Source organism: Sorex fumeus, unplaced genomic scaffold (assembly GCF_029834395.1).
Source record: "Sorex fumeus unplaced genomic scaffold, SorFum_2.1 ptg000122l, whole genome shotgun sequence".
NCBI classification, from domain to species: domain Eukaryota; kingdom Metazoa; phylum Chordata; class Mammalia; order Eulipotyphla; family Soricidae; genus Sorex; species Sorex fumeus.
Window position 1 is genome coordinate 9,811,428 of NW_026606179.1, and position 22,973 is coordinate 9,834,400.

Consider the following 22,973-nt stretch of genomic DNA (forward strand, 5'->3'; position numbering starts at 1 on the left):
TCCCGCTCATGTGCTGCTTCTCAGGCCCAGTGGTGCAGGGCACATGGGAATCACCTCATCAGTGTTCAGGGCCACGGGGTGACACCGCACATTGCCCTGGTCATGAGGTGCCGAGGACCACACCCAGGCCTCTGTGCAACTTCCCAGAGCCCTGAACATGAGACCGTGCATGTGAGTCTGTTCAGAAACTGTCTCTTTGTTGTCTCTTCGACAGAAGCCCCAGAGCTGAGGCATCAGGACTGATGGTGAAATAAACACTCACTTGCCTGGTCTCTCCAAAGATCACTGAACAGAGGGAGAGAGTCTCACACATGTTTTGATGGCAATATTTATTACCACAAGTGCTGGGTCCCAACACTGGGGTTGAAACAGAGAAATGTGGCATGGCTCCGACTGGGTCTGGACTCGGATGTGGCTGTAGCTAAAGCTTCAGGGTGGTGGAGGGGAAATGGGGAGCTCCTGTCCCAACAGGGAGAGGGCTCTCATCAATCTCATGAGCCCCAGGGAATGACAGATTGGCTGGTAGCAACGCAATAGAACTGAGAACAAGGCACAAGTGTGTGAAGAACGCTGAGAAGGGGAGCTGCACAGGCTGCAGGTGTGAGGGACTGTGGCATCGCCAGTGGGACAGAGTCAGGACTGGAATGGAAATGCCTTCGGACACTCTCTCCTCGGTGTTCTCTGCACACCCCAGCTCCATGCCCCTGCCAGTGACCTGGACTCTCCTTTCCTGGCCCCTTCCTCCTCCGCCCACTCATGAGGCAGATCAGAGCAAGAGGGTGTGGGTGCATCCACGGGCGCCTGGTCCTGAAGAGCTCCGTGTGGGCACCACCAACACAGCAGTTTCCAGTCCGCTGGCTTTTAGCGCCCCACGACTGGTTTTGCCCAGGAGAGTATAAACAATATGTTTTGTTCTAAATATTTTTTCAAAGGCAGCAGCAGTATTAGAGCAACAGTGAAACCTTTTGGATAGGTTTTGTTCTTGTTTTGGGAGGTCTGACCTGGCAATGCTCTGGGTCAATCCTGGCTCTACACTCAGGAATTACTCCTGCAAGGCTCAGGGACCCTACAGGATAGAGCATAGGTCAGCCATGCACAAGGCAAGCACCCTCCCCGAGTCCTATTACTCTGGCCCCTTTAAGGTCATTTTCTGCTTAATTTCAGTACATCGTCGCCAAGTCCTTGCTACAGTGTATGTCTGAGCACAGGGTCTGACCCCAGCACCACATTGCCCTCATGTGCAGACACACGGCAGCCGAGGTGCATTCACAGCAACCACCTTCAGTTCTTACCCGTAACTCCTGCTGTTAAGTGAAGCTTTGTTTATGGACCACGCCTGGTAGTGCTCAGGTCCTACTCCTATCTTTTCACCCAGGGATCAGTCCTGGAGGACCTGGGGTACCTTTAGAGGTGGGGAGGATCTAATCCCGGTTAGATGTGTGTGCAAGTGCCTTACCCGTTTATCTCTTTGTTGCTTAGTAAATTTTTCACTTAAAAATCACACAAAGAAGGGACTGGAGTGCTAGCACAGCGGGAGGGCATTTGCCTTGCATGCAGCCGGACCCAGGTTTGATTCCCAGCATCCCACATGGTCGCCCAAGCATGGTCAGGAGTAATTCCTGAGTGCATGAACCAAGAGTAACACCTGTGCATCGCTGAGTGTAACCCAAAAAGCAAAAAACAAACAAACAAAATCACACAAAGACGTTCTGGAGAGATTCACAGTGGGTAAGGCAGTTGTCCTGGACACAGCAACTCAGAGTTCATCCCTGGCATTGCACAGGGTTCCCTGCACCCCTCCAAGAATGGTCACTGAACACTGCTGGGTTGGCCCCACCCCCCAAAAAAAACCCAAATTATTTTTTCAGTAAAATATGAATCTCTCTTGTGTTCTCTCTACTGCTCCCCATCTCTCATCTCTCCCCCCCTTGCTCTTCTCTTTCTGACTTCTCTTCAACCTGTGTCTAGGTGTCTGACTTTAGAACAAATTTTATATATATATATGTATATATATATATTTTTTTAATGTTGGGGTCACACCAAGCTGTGCTCAAAGCTTACTCCTGGCTCTGTACTCAGGAATCACCCCAGGGGGACACCCAGACCACATGGGGTGCTAAAGCCCCAGCAATGGCAGCAGCAATGGATGAAACACCCCTGTATTGTACGACTCCCTGGCACCCCAGTTTTCATTTTAATATTTTTGTCATTTGTATATCCTTAATATTTTCTCTATCAAATAAGAGATATATTCTGATTAAATCTTTAGGAAAAAAAATCTTCTAAAAACAGACTTTATGATTCATATGTAAATCTGGTTCAGTGATCCCTTCCAGACTGATCTGAGTGGGGAGAAACAGTGCTAAGTTGTTCTAACATTAGCGTTTCCATTTATTCCCATGACAAGGCATCCTGCCTCCTCTTCCTTGTGCTGGTACATGAATACTTAACCCAGTCAAGAGCATTTCATGTCATGTCTTTTTGCCTGTTGTAGTCATTGGGAAGTGCACAAGAGCACAAAATACAATTTATTCTTGGTGTTAGGTGTTAACGAGTCTTCCAGCGGGGAGGAATGTGTGCTGCCCTCTGCCTGGTGATGGTGTGTGGATGGAGCAAATTCCCTTCAGGGAGGTCCCTAAGAGTAGGAGTCACCATGTTATCACAGGCACTCGTGGGAGCACTGGGCCACTTCTCTCAACTCTGCCACTACCTGTCCCTTTCCTGTGCTGGAAGTTGGTGAGGGCTGTCCACCTGATTCTCAGGCTCTAGAGCTGATGCTATCCAACTCTTAGGCCGTTCTCTCAAAAGGAGCCCCCAAGACAACACAACTTTTGGCTGACATGCCCCTCAGTGATTCGAGATGTAACCCTGTGTGTGTTCAGAGTGAGCATCGTGACCCCCTCTTGAGTATCATCCAGGCCATTACCATCAGTCCCAGGGACTGCTGGAAGGAGTTGAAAGTCAAAGCTCCCCACTGTACCACAAGTTCCATTTCCCCTGCTAGATCCTGTGTGTGTGAATCTCATTTCCCCTATGACACAGAACATGAGAAACATCACAAGTCAAAGAGATTGGGGGCACCGTCACATGGCCTACATTGAGGAAGCTAATGGCACCGTATATTCAGCGTTAATAATATTCCATGAAGTGTCATTTTCTGTGTTGTTTGGGCCAGTGGCTCCATTTTCTTGCTCTATCGACACAAGCCAAGTCCAACACCTTCACAAGAAAAACGTTCCATTCAGACTCTCAGCTGAGTCCAGAGCCACCCACAGAATCCTGGTCCTGGTGAGCTCCTTCATGTGTTTCCACACACTTTCACCCTCTCTAATGCGTGTGCTCTATTTAAAGATGAGAACGGGATGACTCTTTAATACCACAAACATTCTTCTGTTTCTCGGCTGAGAGTGAATCCCTTTCTGGTCAGAGACGAGACTGCACTGCACCCAGGCTGTCCTTTGCCACAGTGATACACAGGAAACCTCATGGTCGTAAGCCCAAATAGTTAAAAATATACATTTTTGGATATTCAGTTCTAGAACAATACGCAGTTATTTACTCAAGCATACTGCTTTAGTCAAACATACTGCGTATAAAAACGTAATTACCGTGAATTACAGTCATTCGTAGTTGGGCCTCAGAGACAGTGTCTACTTCCCTCCACCTTTGTCCCCGTTCTGTTTTGGTCCCCCAGCCAGCTCATATGACACCTTCCTCTTCCCTCCTGGGCATGGGGCTCATAGCACTGTCACTGGCAGGGGGTCCTGCATGGCCCTGTGCCTCCTTTTGGCACCCAATCTCCCGGCAGACTGGCCTCTCACTGTCCCCTTGGGCCAGAGCCCAGCCTCCCATCTGTATCTCTCATCTCTGACTGACCAAGAAAGGGAAGGCAGAGAGAGGCCCAGGGCCCCACTGCCCCGCACCCCCCAACCTGTTCCTCAGCAGCTGCACTTACTCTCATGCTCAGCCAGGATGCAAGGTAGAGCCACCATCCACACACTGCGGGCCAGGCTTAGTCCAGTCACACACCAGATCCCCAGGGACACTGGGAAATGACCCAATCAGGCCACAAGGACCCAGCTCACTCACTGCGCTGTCCTGGGAGAGGGCACGTGCCTGGCACAAGGTGGCAGCAGTCACACAGCTCCAATCTCAGGGACCGCTGGCTGTGAACCTAACGCCCCATCTACCCCACTCTCTTGAAACACAGGTACTTTCCAAATGAAGATGGCTGTACAGAACAGCGGTCAGAGACAGAGGGCCAGCAGGTGTGTTCGGCTCCTGCAATCCTGTGAGCCTAGGCTCCCGCGGGGCACACAGCGTCCAGTGTGTCCTCTGAGTAGCCGTCTTGGCCCCCGGTCACCAAATGTACATGAGTGAACTCACTCGGTCTTCACAGCCGCCTCTGAGCAGAGCAGAGCAAGTCCTGCGGGGCATGGCTGGACAGCAAGGGAGCAGGGCTTGGTCCAGCTGGACCTGATGCCCAGGGAGCCCCCTGGTCCCAGGAGCAGCTCTCCCCCACAGTGAATCCACACGAGAGACACCCAGGGACCAACTCCTTCTAGACCTTTATTTCTCTGAGAAAAGAGGGATGTGGAGGAATAACATAAAAACGGCACAGTCAACACAAAAATACCACTGGGAAGGGAGGGAGGCGAGGGGGTGAAGGGCCCCGACAGCCGCAGGCCGAGTGCTGGCATCCTCTGATGCAGAACGCCCTGGGCCTCGGCCGGGGAGGAAGAACCGTGCTGGGGTGGGGCCTGGGTCAGACCATGCACAGGAAGCGGCAGCCCCCACCGTCTCCCGTGGAGGGCGGGCACCAGTGGCCGGCGCTGGCTCCTCTTCCAGCATCAGGCGAGGGACAGAACTGGGGGGATGGGACAAGCCATCAGAAGGGTGTTCCTGCTTGTCCAGCACCCACCCGCCGCCCGCCATCTTGGTGCTCACCCGTCAGAGCCTCCTGTGCGAAGTACTTGACATCCACGTCCTGGTCCTGGGTCAGCTTCTCCAGGATGGGCTTCACCTCGCTTTGCAGGGTGCTGGGGGGTAGGGAGGCCAGGGTGGGTGAGGCGGAGCTGGGCACAGACCCCAGTGCTCAGAAACCAGGATGGATGTAAGCACAGGACAAGCCAAATGGTTTGGGAAAGTGGGAAAGTGGGTTCAGTCTCCCAGAAGCCACAAGTCTCAGCTTGGCACAGGGACACCAAACATTCTCCAAGGCCAACTTCATGGGGCATGTGGGCGTGGCACCCCCAGTCATTGGCTGCCCTGTCAGGGCTTAGACTTGGCGAAGACACAGACTAACCAGATGTTAAGCCACGCCCAATAGAGAAAGTGTGGGCTAGGTTCCAGATACCCCCATAAAGCCAGTCACAGAGTCTGGTTTCTCCCTGCCCAGAGAAACGTCTCTGCTCCACACACGCCCACGAGCATGGGCCAAACTGCAGCTGATGGGCAGCACCCAAATGTCAGACACAGCCCCACTCAGCCGCCCTTACCCGGGGAACCCCCAGCAACAGCCCCCTATGGGGAGGAGAGAGGGCCTCTGCACGGGTCTTCACAGCAACAGCCCCCTATGAGGAGGAGAGAGGGCCTCTGCACGGGGCTGTTTCCAGACAGATGCGAAGGAAGATAGAAGGGCAGCCCCCAGGCAGCCTGCCTGCCCTGTCCTCACTCCAAGATGGATTTCACCAACTTCTAAACCGTGAAGGGCTGGAATGGCAGGGCCGTGGGGAGAGCTGGGTGCAGGCTCAGCATGCTGTACGCCCCAAGCCCTGCCCAGAGTCCAAGAGCAATCCCTAAACATTGCTGGTGTGACCCAAAAACCAAAAACAAAAATTTATTTAAACCCCAGTGTACATCTTTCGGAGTCTGCATGAAGACATGGGTTCAAGAGTGTATGACTCTCTACACGCCCCCTGTCCTCCCTCCCTCCCTCCCTCTCCACACACACACTGAAAGAATGAATCATCTGCTCTGTGCACTTATTTGCTGGGGCCAGCACAGTACCAGGAGACCACACAGTGCTCGGCAGCTGAACCCACCAACGCTGCCCATGGGGACATGCTGGCTACCCTGCTGTGGCTCATGTGGATGAGCCCACCATGAATCCACTTTTGACACAACCACTCAGCAGTCTCAGCTCTGCAGTGGGTGGGGAGGACCTGCTCATAGATGGTGCCTACCTGGCGGATGGCTCTCCCACATTTCAGGAGGGAACCTGCGTTTGCTCTTCCTATTCCCCTCTGCCACGGGAACCACGATGCTGCCCTACCAAACTGCTCTTCCCAACTGTGCCAGTGAGTGTGTCACAGTTATCTCCAGGGGTGTTTCCCGAGGGTGCACCCTGCCACAGGCTGACCCGCTCCTGACATCTCTGCAAGCACCCACACGAGTCTCAATCTGCTCCCAACTCCCCAGGGTGTCCCTTGTCCCACTGAATGGCACCTAGGCGCCCTGGCCAAGTCCTGAGTTAAAGCTCAGACTCCTGCTCCCCCCCGCCCCGCCCTCTCAGCCCTGCCACAGCTTGATTCTTGAGATCCTATCTCCTGGCAAGGCCTTCATCATCTTCAGAGGCTACTCACCCATCACCCACCCTCTGGAGCTGGATGACCATCTGTGCTAGAAGTCCTGACAATTTCTACACCTTCTTCTAAAATCTTTTTTTTCTCTCCTCTGGGACTTTATCTAATTTGTTTCCACACAGAGATGGACGGTGTTTCCCCCTGCTGGACAACCCACTCCCTGAGCCATCTACAAAAAACACCAACCCCCCTATGGGGCTGGCCACGTTTTCCAGAGTCTGTTTCCAGTCTCCATCTGAGTCCTGGAATTCTGCTGCGTAGACATTTACTGTGTGTAACCCTGAGTCTGCAGCCTTGGCTGGGTCATCTCGGCATGATCAGATCTCTGCATTTTCACATCAATTCCAGAGCTGACGGCCATTCTTTTTTTTTTTTTTTTTTGCTTTTTGGGTTACATTCAAAGATGCTTAGGAGTTACTCGTGGCTCACACACTCAGGAATTACTTCTGGCAGTGCTCGGGGGACCACATGGGATGTCAGGGATCGAACCCGGGTAAGCCGCAGGCAAGGCAGATGCCCTACTCACTATGCTATTGCTCTGGCCCCTGATGGCCATTCTTCAGGAAGGCATCTGGTCATGCTGAGTGGCCCTGAGGAGTCTGGGCTGTCCCACCCACAAGCACCACAATTAAGTCTCTCAGCTCACATGGTTCTCACCAGGGGTACAATGTTCAGTAACTGGCTCCTGAGATGGGGTTTCTAGCGCCTGATAAACCAGACACACGATTGGACGCGCGTTTTCTAACCCTGCCCCAGGCTCCGGAGTGTCCATGCTCATGGTCACGTGAACTCACTCTCCGAGGACAGCGCAGGTGACAGACAGGCCAAAGGTATCCTAAGGCAAGAGCAGTGCCAAGCCCCGGACGGGCACTCCCTCTGCCTTCCAAGGCCCAGCCCCAGGCACACTCACCTGCTGTCCAGGATGGGCCCAATCTTCTGCAGGGATTTGGCCACATTGAAGCGGACATTGGCAACAGGGTCTCCGGCCATTCTCAGGACTGTGGGGAGCATGTGTTTGGTGGTGATGTCCTGTCCACAGACCTCAGACAGGACCTGGACAGTGGGCAACAAGCAGGAGCACAAGATGATCACAAGGAACTACTACCCTGGCCCCACTGTCCACCAAGAGCCCCAGAGAACTGGCCCCCTCAAGCCCAAGTGTCCGCTCCTGGGGCCCCCCTGCCCCTCACACCTATCTTCCTGCCCCGAAGTGCCCAGTCAGGACTCTCTGGATCCACTGCCCTGGGCACGGTTCTCCCACCAATCCAGGGGCTTCAAAGCACCACTCTGCAGAGTCATGTGGCTTCTCAAATCTATCTCCCACTGTCGGGTTCTGGGGCACTTGTGAGGGGGCAGGCAAGCGCACTTCTAGAGTGCAGGCGCACCCCGAGCTCTGTGCAGTGCCCCCCCCCACCCCACATCTCCTCACAGGGGAATGAGGCGTCGAGATGGGGAGGCGCCTGCAGAGGCCTGGAGCCCCTCCCCCCACCCCATGTTTCCAGAAGCTCCGAACTCAGGCCTACAACTCCCTGGGTCCCCTCCTGGCGCCCTGGGTCCCTCCACCCCCCCCCCCCCCCACTCTAGCTGGAGCCACTGCCTGAGGGGCTCAGGCACTGGTTGTGCTCAGGGATGAAGCCGGGGCAGCAAGAGGTCATCCCCCCTCCCAGGCGGGGCGGGTGGCTCACATTGATGCAGAAGAGCGTCGTCATGCGGTGCAGATAGTTGGGGTCCCCAGACATGGCCAGGACCTTGGGGATGATCGTGGCGTGGGCCCACTCCTTCCCAAACTTCTCCACCAGCTTCTTCAGGTTGCTAGTGGCGGCCTCGCGGATGGCATAGACTGTGGGGGCAGGGACACACACCGAGGCCTGGCAAGGGGTCCCTCCTGCAGCACGTCCACAGCTCCCCCACGCCCAGAGGTGAAGTGACATGCCCAGGAAAGGACTCAGGGGAGACAATAAGTGATTCCCACAGGGGCCGCCCCCAGGGTGCCCACTCGGGGAGGGCCAAATCCACCTGTCCGGGCACTCACCATGGTCCACAAGCCAGGCCATACACAGCGAGTTCAGCTTCTCATCGAAGAACTCCACACCCTGCGGGACCCAGAGGGGTGGTCAGGGCAGCTGACCGTGTGAGACGGCTCTGAGCCCCCTCTCCCAGGGCACGCCAGCCCACGCACCAGCTGCCCGGCTAGAAGGGGCATGTATTCGATGATGGCCAGCCGCACACGCCACTTGGCATCCTCAGCCAGCTCCACGATGGCAGGCAGCAGTGACTGCGATAGCTGCCGGATCCCGATCACCTCATTGACACAGTCCAGGTTGGAGATGATGTTGAGCCGCACCTCAGGACACTGCAGAGGGCGGGAAGGGGGACTCAGAGTGGCCCCAGGGCAGGGGGACACCTGCCAGCCTCCAGGGACAGTTGGAACCACTTCAGAGTCTTGCCACCCCCACACCCAGGCCCCCTCACGGGTACCCGGTGCCGCCAGAGCCAAGCTTCCGCCCCCAGAAGGCACCAGCACACACAGGAGGAGAGGAAGCAGCGTGGGAAGCTGATGCAGGTGGGCTGCAGGCCTGCATGCCTCACGAGACCCCTCACAAGAAGCACCCCTCAAGAAAGTCTCATGGACAGTTCGTCAGGGCAGGGGCCCACCGGAGCGCAGACCTCCGGATGGCAAGAAGTTGTGGGGTTGGCAGCGAGTGTGGAGATGAGTCTATGACCCCCATAAGTTGACGTGCAATAAAGGGTTGGACAAGGCCTGTCTCCAGTGCCCAAACTTGGCACATTCCAAAGCACTGTCCGATCGCAAGTCCCCAGGACTACCCACTCGCCAGTGTCTCTGAGGCCGGAGAGATAGCACTGTCTCTCTTATCTCTGGAGAGGGACTATCGACCAGTGCCCGGTCAGCGCCACCCAGTTCCATGATAGTCCCCAACTACATGGCCACAGGACAGACACAGGTGACACCGGCAGGTGCCTCGTTGGGATTCTGGTTTTTAACACGGGCCCCTCTAAGTCAGTCTTATGCCCCCCTTCATGTTGACGGTCTGGGGGTGCTGAAGGTGCAGCAGCCCATGGGCAGGGAGGGCGTCATGCTGAAGCCACCGTCCTCGGGGGCCTCAGGGTCTGGACCTTGGTGCACAGGAAGGAGTGCCAGTGGGCTGGGGCTGGGGTACCCAGGACTGCCCAGGGCTGCCCCACAGCCGGGCTCAGCAGCAGAGGATCCAACTCACTGTCTGGTCTGCCCGGGGCCTCCATGATGGCAGGGAGGGCGGGAACTGCCTGCCCAATCAGTGCCCGGTGGCCATGCAGCCCCATAGGGACCAGTCGCCATCCACCCTCACCTCATCCTTCAGCTGAGCCAGGAAGAGGGGCAGGAGATGCTCAACGGTGTTGTCCTTGCCCAGGATGGGTGAGAGGCCCATGATGACGGAGGCCAGCGCCGACTTCACGTGCTGATTGGCATCCGACACCAGCTCCTGGGGACGTGAGCAGGGCATCACCAGCCAGACCCCGAGGCAGGCGCAGGCCCCCGCTCCCGAGTGCCCCTAACCATCCCCCAAAATGTCCCGGGCTCAGGCCTGCCCTGCACTTCCACCAACTTTGATACCTTGATGCAGGGTAAGATCTGGGTCATGATCACGTTCTCTCGGCAGTCCGTGGAGAGATTTTCACAGAATTCTGTGGCAGGGACAGACAGGAGGTGAGTCCACTCACCAGTGTCAGGCCCCAGCCCCCACTCGGTCTGTCCCCCTTGCCAGCACCGACCTTTGACCTTGTGGGAGGCTGCGGCCCTCACCTCGGCCTCACAGTCCTTCATCAGGTTCTGGAAGGCAGGGACCAGGTCCGTCTTGGTGATCTCAGGTCCCACTGCTTTCTGGAGCTGCAGACGGAGAAGGTGGGGGTGAGGAGCCATATCGCCACGCGAGCTCTAGACTCAGCTGACACCTAACGAAGGCCAGCGGGTTTCGAAGCCTGTGACTCAGTTTCCTCACTGGACAGAAAAAACTGGGTGGGCTGCCATGGGGCCCCACCTGTGGCTCTTGGGTCTCCACTCTTACCTGCAACAGTATCTAGCTGCAGAATCCGCCACAGACGCCGGCACTGGCCTGGCATGGCCCACCCCAGTTCCATCCCAGGGCCAAATAGGGTCCCTGAGCACCACCAGTAGAGAACCCTGAGCACAGAGCCAGGAGTCTGCCCTGAGCACCTCGACCTTCCCTACCCACCTGGCCTGTTCTCCTGCAGCCCCTCCCACTGGCCTGCCCTGCCCGCCTGCTGGCCAACCTGCAGACCCCTCCTGCTGACCTGCCAGCCACTCCCGCTGCCCTCCACCCCACCCTGGAATCCCCCGAAGAGCGGCACACGCTGCCCTTGTGTAGAGATGGCCCCTGCCCCAGCTCCTGCCCACCTAGCTCTGTGTCTGCTGCTTCTGTGCTTGGTGCTGTCACGAGTCCAGGGTCCCACCTACCCTTGGTGACCCTCTGACTCATTAAACTTTCATGTTCTTGACCAACCTGTGTCCTTTCTCCTATCCCTCATTCCATGCCCCCTTCCCCTCAGGACCTCAGAGCTACTAGAGCCCTAAATCTCCAACCCCCTAACTAGGGGATGGAGGTGAAAGGAAACTCTCGGGGTGGCTGTAACCCAGAGAGGGGCGCCCAGGATTGGCCACGACAAGACCTGCTCTGAGACTGACCTGCCCCCAGTGGGCACAGGCAGGAGGCTCCCTCCGCACAGCCAGCCCCACCGGCCCCCTCTGCAGAGGCAAGTCCAACAGGAAGGGGAGCGCTGGGCCCCCCACTCTCTCTCGCCAGCTCTACCACATGGCCTCAGATCCTTTTTCAATACACTACAATTCCACCTGGTTCGCTGAAATGAGGCCCTGCCAGACCACCCCAATCCTGGAGCCAGTCTGTAGGGTGGCCTCCTGCCGTGAGCCCAAGGGCCCCAGGGCCCCCACCTCTGTGAACTTGTCAGCCACCATGTAGCGGACACGCCACGACTTGTCCTCGGCTGCCTGTCGCAGGGTGGGCATCACCAGGGCCTCCAGGTCCTCCTGGGGCAGCAGCTGGGCTATGTTCACACACGCCTCCACTGCCAGCAGCCGCACCGAGTCCTGGGGGGAGAAGGGCCCTTCAGCCTTGGAGCTGGCGGGCAGGGCGGGGCGGGCGGGCACCACCCACCCGGGGAGAGGCCCGTCGGCCACCAGCCTGCGAGCCCCGGGCTCCCCCCACCTGCTCGTCTGAGGCCAGGTTGGAGAACATGGGGATGATCTCGCTCTTGACGTTGTCCAGCTCCAGCACCTTGGCGAACTCCCCCAGCTTGGAGGCTGCGGCCCGCCGCACCATGGGGGTGTCATCTGAGCAGAGGTTCCGGAAGTACCTGGGAATGGGGGGAGAAACCCCAGCTCACAAGGCGGGAGCAGGGCACAGCCTGCTGGGTCCTGGCCTGGTCAGGGGGACCTGAGCAAGCATGCGCCCCTTCAATGTCCAGCAGGAATGAAAATTGCACAGCAGACCTTAGACCTGCCGTTGGGTCCTGGGGCAGGGCAGGGGACCTGCAGAGATGCCGGAGAGGACAGGATAGACCACCCTGGCCACAGGACATGGAAGAACTGAGGGTGAGAGTAGACAGAAGCCCAGGGGCATGGGAGAAACACACACACACACACACACACACACACACGATGAGACAGGTCAGGTTCGGAGATGCAGAGTGGCACTCACTGTCGAAGCTCTGCCTTGACAGCACTGGACACGCGAGGGTAGCAGACGGAGAAGAGGCCGCAGGCCGACGTGCGGGAGGTGAACCAGTCGCCGCCCGCCAGGCGCTTCACCAGAGGCACAAAGTGCGCCTCGAGGTCAGAGGGCGAGTGCTCATGGGAGATGGCGCGCAGGGACTCCACTGCCTTGTCTCGCACCACCGTCTCCTCCACCGTGGCCAATGACTCCAGGGGCGGCTGGGGCACAGGACCACCCATCACCATGGGCACCGAGAAGCCCCGGCACTCGGGTCCACCACCAACTAGGGTGTGTCCTCAAGAACCCCGCGGCAGGGCCTAGGGGGCTTCCGTGGGGGTCGTCTCCTGTGCTGATGGAATGCAGGGCCTGCCACGGTGCCCTCGGTCATCGGCTGAAATGGGCCCAAAGAGCCTCATTTTACCGAAGGACAAAGGAGCAGAGAGGAAATTGCATGGGACCACAGATGACCCGAGCCCAAGATCTGCCAGGTGCATGGCTGGGACACGTCTCACTGGATCAGATGTTGTCCCAGACTGGGATCAAAGCGATTCCTCATCTGCTCTTGAAGAGCTCTCCCCTCCCCAGACTCCGCCCCACCCCCCACCCCCAGCGCAGCCAGGCCTGCCCCACTCACCAGCAGGCAGTGCACGTACTCGGGGCCTCCCACCAGGGCCGTGAAGGTGCCCAGTTGCTCCGCCAGAGCCAGGAGCACTTCATCCTCGTCATAGATGGTGTCTGCCAACAGGAAGGTGTCAGTCGTCCCACATGGCAGAGTCCCCCAGGGGCCCCGACTCAGGGCACACAGCTTGTACCTCACTCCCCCTCGGACCCCGCCTCAGGGCACATGGCCTGCACCCCACTCCCCCAGGGGCCCCATCTTGGGGTACGCAGTCTGCACCCCACTCCCTCAGAGGCCCCAAGCTCAGGGCACACGGCCAGTGCCCCACTCCCCCAAACTCTCAGCCTCCTTCCATCCCTGGAGTGGGCAGAGTTGTCAGGCAGGCCCCACTCCCACTTCTGTCCTGGACGATGTGGTGCTCACCACCCTCCCCTGCCCAGCACAACCCTAGCACTGCTCTCAGCCAGGAGCGGCTCCTCTCTTGGGCCTGGAAAACTGTCCATCCTTGAGCCTTCCATGGTGCCAGGTAACAGGCAGGCCCAGCTCAGTCTGGGCTCAAGCCTCCTCCACAGGGACCTAACCACGGGGTGAGCACTCGAGTCCAGAACTAGCCCTCTTGGATGCCCAGTGCCAGCACAGGGAGCTCCCAGGCAGAAAGTGTGATACAATCCTTGACACCTTGGGGAGAGCGTGGCAGTGCTCTTGCAGACACATTTCCCAGGATGCCCTGCAGATGGCAGGACAACATGCCGTGAGAGATGGGTCATCGCACACATCCCTCTCCTGCAATCTGGGTCAGAACTATCTCCCATCACCCTCACCACAGTGGGGAGGGGCTCAAATTCACCTCGTGCCACAATTCACTTTGCCTCTTTGCTTTTCTCAGCCCTAATCATGGTGCCAAGGCTGTTCTCACTTCTGGGGCTCTCCTGGGCCCGCAGCAACAGATCACTCTGTGATGGGCTCAGCATGACGGGAACGAGCACTGTGCTTCTGCCTCCCAAGCCCAGCCTGCCCACTGTGGCACCACTCGCCTGCTCCGGCCTCAGCATCCGGCCGTGTCAGCAGCTCCCACCACCCTACCTGCCTCCTCTCTGAGCAACTCAGAGTTCGTGCGGACCCTCAGTCCTGACTCCCCCACTCACCCTTCAGTCCCGAGTCCTTGGCCTGCGAGTCACACCCGAGAACAGTCACACCTGTCCCATTTCTGCAGGGTTCCCGTGCTCCCTGCCCTCCCTGCGATCCCGCCCTTTGGCCCAGACCTGCCCTCCTCCCTCACCGCACCTGGCAGGTGAGCCAAGACTCTCCTCACTGGTCCTCCCACTTCACCCTCACCTTCATCCACTCGTCTCCAGCCTGACCCCTAGAGGCCCACGGGGAAACAACCACCTTCCCCCCCAAGTCTTCCTCTGTGAGACTCAGGCTCAGCGCATGCATGCCCCCACACTACGGGCCTCAGTCAGGGCCTCAGTCACAGCTCTCGAGTGCAGCCAGCTGCTCCCCAGCCCCCGATCCCCGCTGGCCGCTTCCCTTCCAGGGCCCCAGGGGTGCCAACGCTGTAACCTGCTAACTAGGCCGCTGCTCTGTAGCAGTCAGAGGGCCCGACTGAAGTGAGCCCAGAGTGTTGCTTCATCGGAGTTGTCCTTCTCGTGGATGGGGACAGTCACAGCAGCCCTGCCTCAGGGCTTGCCACCTCATGGCCCAGCACAGTGACAGCAGACCCGGGTTCTGTGGTCCTCCTCGCCAGTGCTCCCCAAACTAGGGTCTGCAGTTAGCTCTCCCAGGAGCAGACCCTTAGCCCCAGCAGGCGGCTCTGCCCTAACAGCACTCCTGCCCCTGCTGCTCTGCCCAGCCCAGCCCAGCTCGACCCGCCTCCTGAGGCGCAGGTCACCACACCTCTGACGCGCCTTCACAGTAGTGAAGGCTTATATCCTGAAGGAACACCTCTACATTCAACTCTCCAGGGCCAGAGGCTCTGTGACACGGTAAAGACCCCAGCACTCACTGAGGCACATGTGATCTGGCTTGCGGATCCTCACAGGAGCCGGGCTGTCCTGGTGACCAGTCCCGCCACTGCCTCCCAAGTCAACCTCTGCCCCTCTCTGCCCCCCGCACCCTCACTACTCAACACCACAAGCACTTCAGGGTTGTTATGCTACTTATTCCCCCACCTCCAATCTCTCGACTCCCAGACCTGGTGCAGAGGGAGCCAGGGAGTCTCTCCACAGCACCCACAGTCACTCATGCGCCCTTTCCCGTCCACGCCCATCACCTGTCACCTCTGTCCCCGCCTTGCAGAGATGCCAGCAGGGACTGGTCACTGGCACCTGTGTGCCACCGGCCACCTGCGCTCCTGTCACTGGTGCCACCCCCTGCTGCTGCCAGTGAGAGGCCGGCGTGTTCCCTCTCCACCTCAGGCCCAGGAGCACATGGAAGAACAAAACACTCTCAATCTCTGCCAGATCCACAGAGAGAAGTCAAGGCAGCAGGAAGAATTCAGGGGCCCCATCGCTGACCCGCCATCCCATCAGGTACACCTCGTACTGAGCTTCTGTTCTGCGTGCTCCAGTGGGTCCTCCCTACATGCTCCCAGGCAGGGCCTCCTCCCTGAATGCTCCCAGTTGGGCCTCCTAAGAACACATGTGCACTCAGCCAAACTCCACGATGGGAGTCTGGCACCCGGGGCCACGCAGCAAGCACTACTGCAGACAGACAGGCTGTCCCAAGGATGGCTCCCACCTGCAAGCCATGGGGCTGCCCCATCTCAGAGGCACAGTGAATCCAGCGATTCACAGAGACACAGAGGCCAAGCCCCAGGGTTCCCTTCCCGGCATGCCCAGCAGCCCCAGAGCCCCCATTACCTGTGAGGAAGGGCAGGAGCTCGCTACGGGTCCGCTCAACCCCCAGGGCCAGGGCAATGGTGGACAGCTTCTTGATGCTGTTGAGACGCAGCTGCAGAGACAGCAAACAGAAGGTGAGGGGTCAAGGAGTTCAGGTCCAGGGATGCAGAAGCATTGACCTAGTGGCCTTGAGTGGGCGACCTGACCAAGTATCTCCCAGGCTGTCACACTGGCAAGGAGTGCCTCCCACTTCCCCGCACCGTCTCTCCCCTTGTCATCTATACTGAGCCCCTTCCCCAGCCCTGTCCCCCCGCATCTCCTGCACGTAGGACCCAGCAGGCTGCAGCTATGTCCGGGAGTCAGGGAAGCGGAAGTCCCCACTGCAAGGAGAAAAAGTTTTGGGGAACAAGAGAACCTCTGAAAGGGCCCTGGGGAGGCCTCACCTGAACCAACCACGGCACCCACACAAACACAAAGGGCCCTAAGTGTGATCAGCTTCTGGCCTCCGACTCCATCCTCCGAGACCCTCCCTGGCTGGCCACTGTGAAGCACACGCCCTTCTCTCGAACTCGGCACGTTGTGCCCTGGAGATCCTATTTTAGGTCTTCCCTGCCCTGCATGCTGCCTCCAGGAGGCCCGCAGGCCCGCATCATGCTCCCGCATCATGCTCCCTGTCATCCACCTGGGCCTGCAACCCCACCCCACGTGACCATGAGACTCAGTCACTGTCACAACCCACAGCCCCCACCTGTTTGTGCAGGACCCCACTCTGGCCCTGAAGGGGCAAGTGGGAGACACTGGCCTAGCTGAGAACACTCTTCTCCAGGACACTCAGGACATTTTTCACACAGATCACACGCTGGGCCCCCAAACACATCTCCCCAAAATCAAGCAGACAGGAAGAGAGTCACAACCATCTTGGACCACAATGTCTTGAAAATGAAAATAAATCACAAATAGAAATCGCAAAATGATTTCAACACTGGAAAAAGTAAACAAAACCAGTAATTTTTTTGAGTCAAAACAAACTGAGCCTCCAACTAAGGCTGACTTTGTAGAAATGATTTTCCGCTTTGAAAAAAAAAAAAAGCTAAGATCTATAAAGCAAACAAAGCTAACAAGGCCAAAAAGAAAACACAGTGGGGAGGGCGCTTGCCTGGCATATGGCTGACCCACCTTTGATCCCCAGCACCCTATACAGTTCCTCAAGCCTAACACAAATGACCCCTGAGCGCAGAGCCAGGAGTAAGTCTTGAGCACTGCTAAGTATGGCCCAAAACAAGAACAAAAAAAAAAACCTCCACAACAAAAAAATCCAACAGTCCCATCCCAAAATGGAGAGATGAACAGATATTTCCCCAAAGACACAGATGAACAGCCAAGGGGCATATGAAAAAAATGCTAATATGAAAAAATGAAACATATGAAAAAAATGCTAAAAAAATCTCATGATTAGGAAAATGTAAAACAAAACAATACTGAGCTTATCGGCTCAGAACCATGGAGAATGGCTCAGATCCAAAAGTCTGAAAACAGCCAGTGCTGGAGGGGCTGCTGGGGCAAAGGGGCCCTCACCCTCTGTTGGGGATGGAATGTGGTGCAGCTCTATAGAAAGTGAACGAAAAATCTCTAAAAATTAGGAACCAAATCCCATCAGTGCAATGATCCCACTTCTTGGCACCTACCTCCAAACACAAAAACACTGATTTCAAAGGTTATATGCACACCTATGCTGATTGCTGCACTTGGTACAACAGACAAGATCTGGACACAATCCAAATGCCCAATAAGAGGCTGTGAGATATAAACACAATGGAGTACTATGGAGCTCTGAAAAAGAACTAAATCATGCAATTTGCATTGCATAGATGGAACTAGCGCATCTCATGCTGAGTGAAGCTGGAAGGAAAGCTACAGATACAGAGTGACCCTCTGTCCCCTTAGGTGAGACTTAAAGATAAACAGTGAGGGAGCAACAAAGGGCCAAAATCAACACAATAGGAGAACTGATGCACAGAACTGGGCTGGGGTTTGAAAAGGAGGGGCTCGAGATCCAGGGAAGGCGACGGGGACCCTGGTGGTGAGTGTGGTGTGGGAACTGTGTGCCGAAGAAACCAGTACTTCAATTAAAAGAACTTTTTTTCAAAGTTTGCAAAACTGTTCTAGCTGCTATGAGCCTAGAAGCCTAACACACTACATTTTATTCACTATTTTGTTTCTCTACCAATAATAGATACTTCATGGTTTTTTGGATGAGGGGACGGGACAAGGGAGGGTTGGGTGAAGGGCCTGTGGCCAGGGAGGGAGGGGCAGCAGTGGAGGGGCAGCGATGGGGGGGGGGGCAAGAGACGGTCAGCAGTGGAGGGCCAGTGGCAGGGAGACAAGAGAGGTTCGGCGGTGGAGGGTCCTGGGCACAACAGCGAGGAGACAAGGGAGGGTCAGCGGTGGAGGGTCCCGGGCACTGCGGCGACGGTAGTGAGGTGCAGAAGCATCAGTTCTGTAATTCCATAACCCCTGCAGCAGCCCCGCAACCTCCTCGCTGGGGGGTGGGGGTGGGGGTGGGGTTCTCACAATCAGCCCGGCCCGGATCTTACAGAAAACCGGGCCGACGGGAGGGGACGGGATTCGCACAAGGTCACCACGCGCGGGCCTCGCTGTCCCCTAAGCGGAAGACGCCGGGGAGCGGTGCCCCTGGCCTCCGTGTCCGCGGGCGGAGCCGGCACCGGTTCGGACCCCGACCTGACTCCGCAGCCCCCACACCCGCCTCGGGCATTCACGGCGAATTTGCAAAGTGGCCGCCTGGGCTGCCCACCGGGGCAGGGGCCCAGAGAGGCGGGGGACCTCCCGGCTGCCGGCCCCTGCAGCCCCTCCCCACACTGAAGGGGGCACACGCCTGCCCACCGCGCCGGGGCCATTCCGGGCAGCCGCCAATCACCCGCCGGCCCCGTTCGAACGCCGCGCCCCCAACCCCCTCCCGGATGGCGGCGCCCGGGGCCGCCGCGCGCGCGGGGCCCGGCCCGGGACCCTCCGAATTCGCCCTCGCTCCCGCCCCTTCGCGGGCCCACAGCCAATGGCGGCCGCCGACTCATCGAGGACGACGAGCCCCAGGGATGAGAGCGCAACACTGATTGGCCACCGCCGCCTTCCGCCACTCCCCGCGAGCTCCGAGCCTTTGCGAGGGCCGCCCGCGCCCGCGGGACCCCTTCCCGTCCTCCTCAAGCCCCCCGGCGCCTCCGGACCTGAACGTCCTCGTTGCGGAGCTCGTCTATGAGCACCGCGATGGGGTAGAGGGAGTCGTCGCCGTCGGCCGCCGCCATCTTGGCTCCGTCCCGTTCCTGTCAGACTGCGGCCAGCGCCGTGTTGAAACGGGGAAGGGAGGGGCAGGGCGGGGAGGAGGAGGCAAGAGAGCGTGGGGCCGCCCGAACCGCTTCACAGGGGCTGCCACGCCGTCATTGGCTGCGCTGCGCCGAGGCCGAGCTCGCGTTTCTTTGGCCGAGGCAAATGAAGTCCCGCCCACCGACCATTTCCATTGGTCACAAGGTCGAGATTAGTCCTGCTGGAGCCAAGGAGAGAAGGGGGAGGAAACGGAAGTGCTGTCTCCTAGCGACCAAGATTGTGCCCGCCTACGTTGCCGCTAACAACGGCGAGACGAGCAGTTGCTTCTGGCCAATGAGGGGCAGGAGTGGGAGGAAACACCACCTGCCCTTCAGCTAGTCCTGAAGGGAGCCTTTGCGCATGCGTAGGCAGGAATGCATGACGTCATGTGAGGCTGGGTGTGCTGCAGGTTGTTCTTTCCCACTAGCCGTCTCCCAATACCTTTGTGCTGGAGGAGTCTCTGATTTATGCCTCTTAATGCCAAGGCTGATATTCAAGGCCCCCGTGGGGGTCCGCAGTACAGCCCAGAGAGTGTTTACCTTGCACCCAACCAGGGTTTCATCCCTGGCACCTCCGATCAACTGCAACAGCAACCCAAAATAGCAGACCGTGTGCGTCTGATTCAAGCCCATCTCGCTTTTGACCTTTCAGCAAGAAATTTAGAGCCCTTTGAAACATCATGTGTATTTATTATTATTCCTTTTTTTTCCGTTAAAGCTGGTTTATGAGGCTGTAGGTTGTATCAGCACAATATCACACCTCTTCAAAAGGCTACCATATCCCTCAACCCCGACATCCTCTTCCTTTTTAGTCCCGCTCCCAGCCTCACTAGTGCATCTGAAGCCTTAAATGTAACTTTACAGCCCACCTAGGAAGAAAGAGTCTCCAGCTGCTTGTTCCTCCAGCGTAGCCACAGCCAGTTCCAGATCTGCTGGAGCCCAAAGCTGTACCTTCATCTTCTCCTCCCCTAGGTGGCTAGGATTCCATTGAGGGTACAGTGCAACATTACCCTCACTCTCTTAGCACACTTGGCTTGTCTCCTGCCTCACCTTGACCCCAGTAAATAATGCTAAGATGAGCCAGGTGGGTAGATTAGAGTATTCTTTGGATAACCACCAAGGAGTGGAGCTGCTGGCTCATAACACAGTTGTAATTAGCTTGTTTATTTGCTCTTGCTTTTAGGCCACACCTGGCCAGGGCTAACTCCTGGCTATGTGCTCAGGGATCATTCCTGGTGGTGGCCCCAGGACCTTATGGGATGTTGGGGTTTGAACCTGGTCAGATGCTTCTAAGGCAAGTGCCACACCGCTGTGCTGTGGTTCTGGTCCCTAGTTTCATACTGTCCTCCATAGAGATGAGACTAGCTTATGCTTCCATATCATTCCCTCCACTCTGTGGCCCCACTAGCACTTCTTGTTTCTGGCCTTTATTTTTCTGCTGTAGTTGTTTTATTTATGGGCCACGTCAAGCAGTATTGAGGTCATGCTCTAGGCTCTGTGCTCAGGGATCACTCCTGGCAGGGTTCCAGACATCATATGGAGTGACAGAGATTGAACCCAGGTTTGCCGCAAGCAAGGCAAACACCCTAGCAGCTATATTACCTCTCTAGCCCGGCCTATTCTGGCCTTTTCAATGTAGGTTTGAAGTTATCTCCCACTGTCATTTTGACTTGCATTCTCCTGATAATCCATGATAAGGACCAGTTGTATGTTGGTTGAACTGTCTGTTGAACTTGTCTCCTCCCTCCACTCTTGGCAGGACAGTGTGTTTATGGAGTTTTGTGAGCACTTCACACTTTTGCCAGCAAACATGCCATTGCTCACCCTGAACCTGAGAGCAAGTCACAGCCAATCATCATTTCTCGCCACATGGCCCCCTTCCACCACAGCTCTGTCAAGTGGTCTTCTGAGAACCCAAGACATAGTCTGCTGTCCTTCAACTTCCTCTCTCTGAATAAGACTGTTCATTCTGCTACTGATGCTGTGACTTGGCCTTGAAGTCTCTTTGCTCTAATGCAATGGCCTTAAGGCAGCTACTAACAATCTCTCCCTAATCTCACTCTGCAGAGTTGCCTTCCACAACCTTCAGACCATCTTAAAGAAGGAATTAGGGTTTGGGGGCAGGAAGGCCATGGGTACTTCACCACCACACCTACACACACACATACTCTTTGCCTATCACTGAAGGTCAAAGCTGAAAGAGAACTCCCAGAGAAGTGGAGTAACCCAAGCGTCTTTTCGAAGAACACCTCACCCCCACTCATTCACTCCATTTAGGAAACGACTCCTCCATAAAAGAGGTGCTAAGGAGCTCAAAAGGCTGGGACATGTGCTTTGCATGCAGGAGTCATGAGCACCATCCCCAGCACCAGGAGTGACCCTCAGTCACTGAGCTGGAAGCAGTCTCTGAGTACCCCCAGGTGTGTGCCCAAGTTTATATTTAATTTAAGTTTCTCTTGGGAGGCTTGAGAGCCACACCTGGCACTGTTCAGGGCTTACTCCTGGATCTGTGCTCAGGGACAACGCTAGTGCCTTTCCCTTTGTACTCTTTCCAGCCCTCCAGATGATTGTTGGCCCTTCTTGTGCGGGAGCATCATAGTAGGACAAGGGTGCATCGAGTGTACCTACACAGTAAAAATGTTTCAATGACAATGTTTTAATGCAACATATGACTGGTCTCCTCTATTGGAACGAGTATCACATACAGATGTCTTAGACATGGGATTTATAATTCAGTGTAGATGGAGCAAAGGCTCAAGAATATGCAGACGCTTTAGGAATGGAGGAAATGTAACTCCCATCACAGCAGGATTCAGTTTTTCACAGTTGGGACCCTGGCTACCCTCAGTAAAAACAAAGGTGATGTGACTTGTCAAGAACATGGGGGAAGAGGGAACCCTACCTGACTAAAGTTAGGAATAAAGTGGTACAATCATAGGAAAACTGCAAGAATTTTAGAACTTGTTTTTTTTCTTTTTTCTTTTTTTTTGGTTTTTTGTTTTTTAAGAATTACCATGTGATTCTGTCATCCCACTTCTGGTTACCTGTCCACAGGCATTGAAATCATAAAATTCATAGAGCTATATCTCTCTTCTCTATGTGTGTGAATAAAAATGACAACTTCAAGACTTAAAAGCAGCCTTTTGACAACTGAGTGGATGGGCAGAAATTGACATATGTGATGCCATCATTAACTGGTGCTGGGGAACTGTTCCTGAGGCACTACATTACCTCTCTCCTCTGAAGTAAGAGCAAGAATCCTGAAAGGGGTGAAACTGTTGTTCTTGGTGAGAAGTTGCTTTCAGAAATCACCAAACACTGAATAAGAAGTCACCCACGTCATAATTCTTAACGACGGACGTTTCATCAGACCAACGGATGAATTTTGGCAACAAATTATCTGTACTCAGGAGCAAGATAAGCTCCTTGGATCTAAACAATTCTTTTTTAACCTCTTGTCTCCTTCTTTCTTTCCATAGAAAACCAAACTTTTTTTCTCATTAGTGAAAAAAGTCTTAGGTTTTCCATTCAACGTGTATACTACAAATTGAAATTCTTTGACCCTGAATTATAATATATAATGTATATACACACATACATATTTTCTCTCTCCTATGTGGTATATAACAGAAACATAGAAAGGAAATAGAAAATGGTCAGAGTTGTTGGAACAGAAGATTCTGTCTAGAAAACTAAGCATATTGGGGTGTGTGTGAGAGTGTGTGGGTGTCCCACTTGGGTAGAGAAAAGGGGTATCTTTAGTGAGGGTATGCTGTTGGAATGATGTATGCATGAAAATATGATTGACA

At 55.9% G+C, this 22,973-nt stretch overlaps 1 protein-coding gene across 1 annotated transcript; it reads right to left on the bottom strand.

Moving 5' to 3' along the window:
- Nucleotides 1-4,556: 4,556 nt before the first annotated feature.
- PPP2R1A (protein phosphatase 2 scaffold subunit Aalpha) lies at nt 4,557-19,198 on the bottom strand. Its single transcript, XM_056135988.1, has 15 exons — nt 19,030-19,198; nt 15,812-15,902; nt 12,966-13,066; nt 12,317-12,549; nt 11,825-11,972; nt 11,551-11,706; nt 10,356-10,470; nt 10,198-10,268; nt 9,932-10,066; nt 8,764-8,937; nt 8,617-8,677; nt 8,270-8,424; nt 7,495-7,637; nt 4,948-5,039; nt 4,557-4,867 (listed from the first exon to the last, which is right to left on the bottom strand). Exons 1-15 carry the CDS (start codon nt 19,105-19,107, stop codon nt 4,851-4,853), a joined length of 1,770 nt encoding a protein of 589 aa, XP_055991963.1. The 5' UTR covers nt 19,108-19,198; the 3' UTR covers nt 4,557-4,850.
- Nucleotides 19,199-22,973: the final 3,775 nt, after the last annotated feature.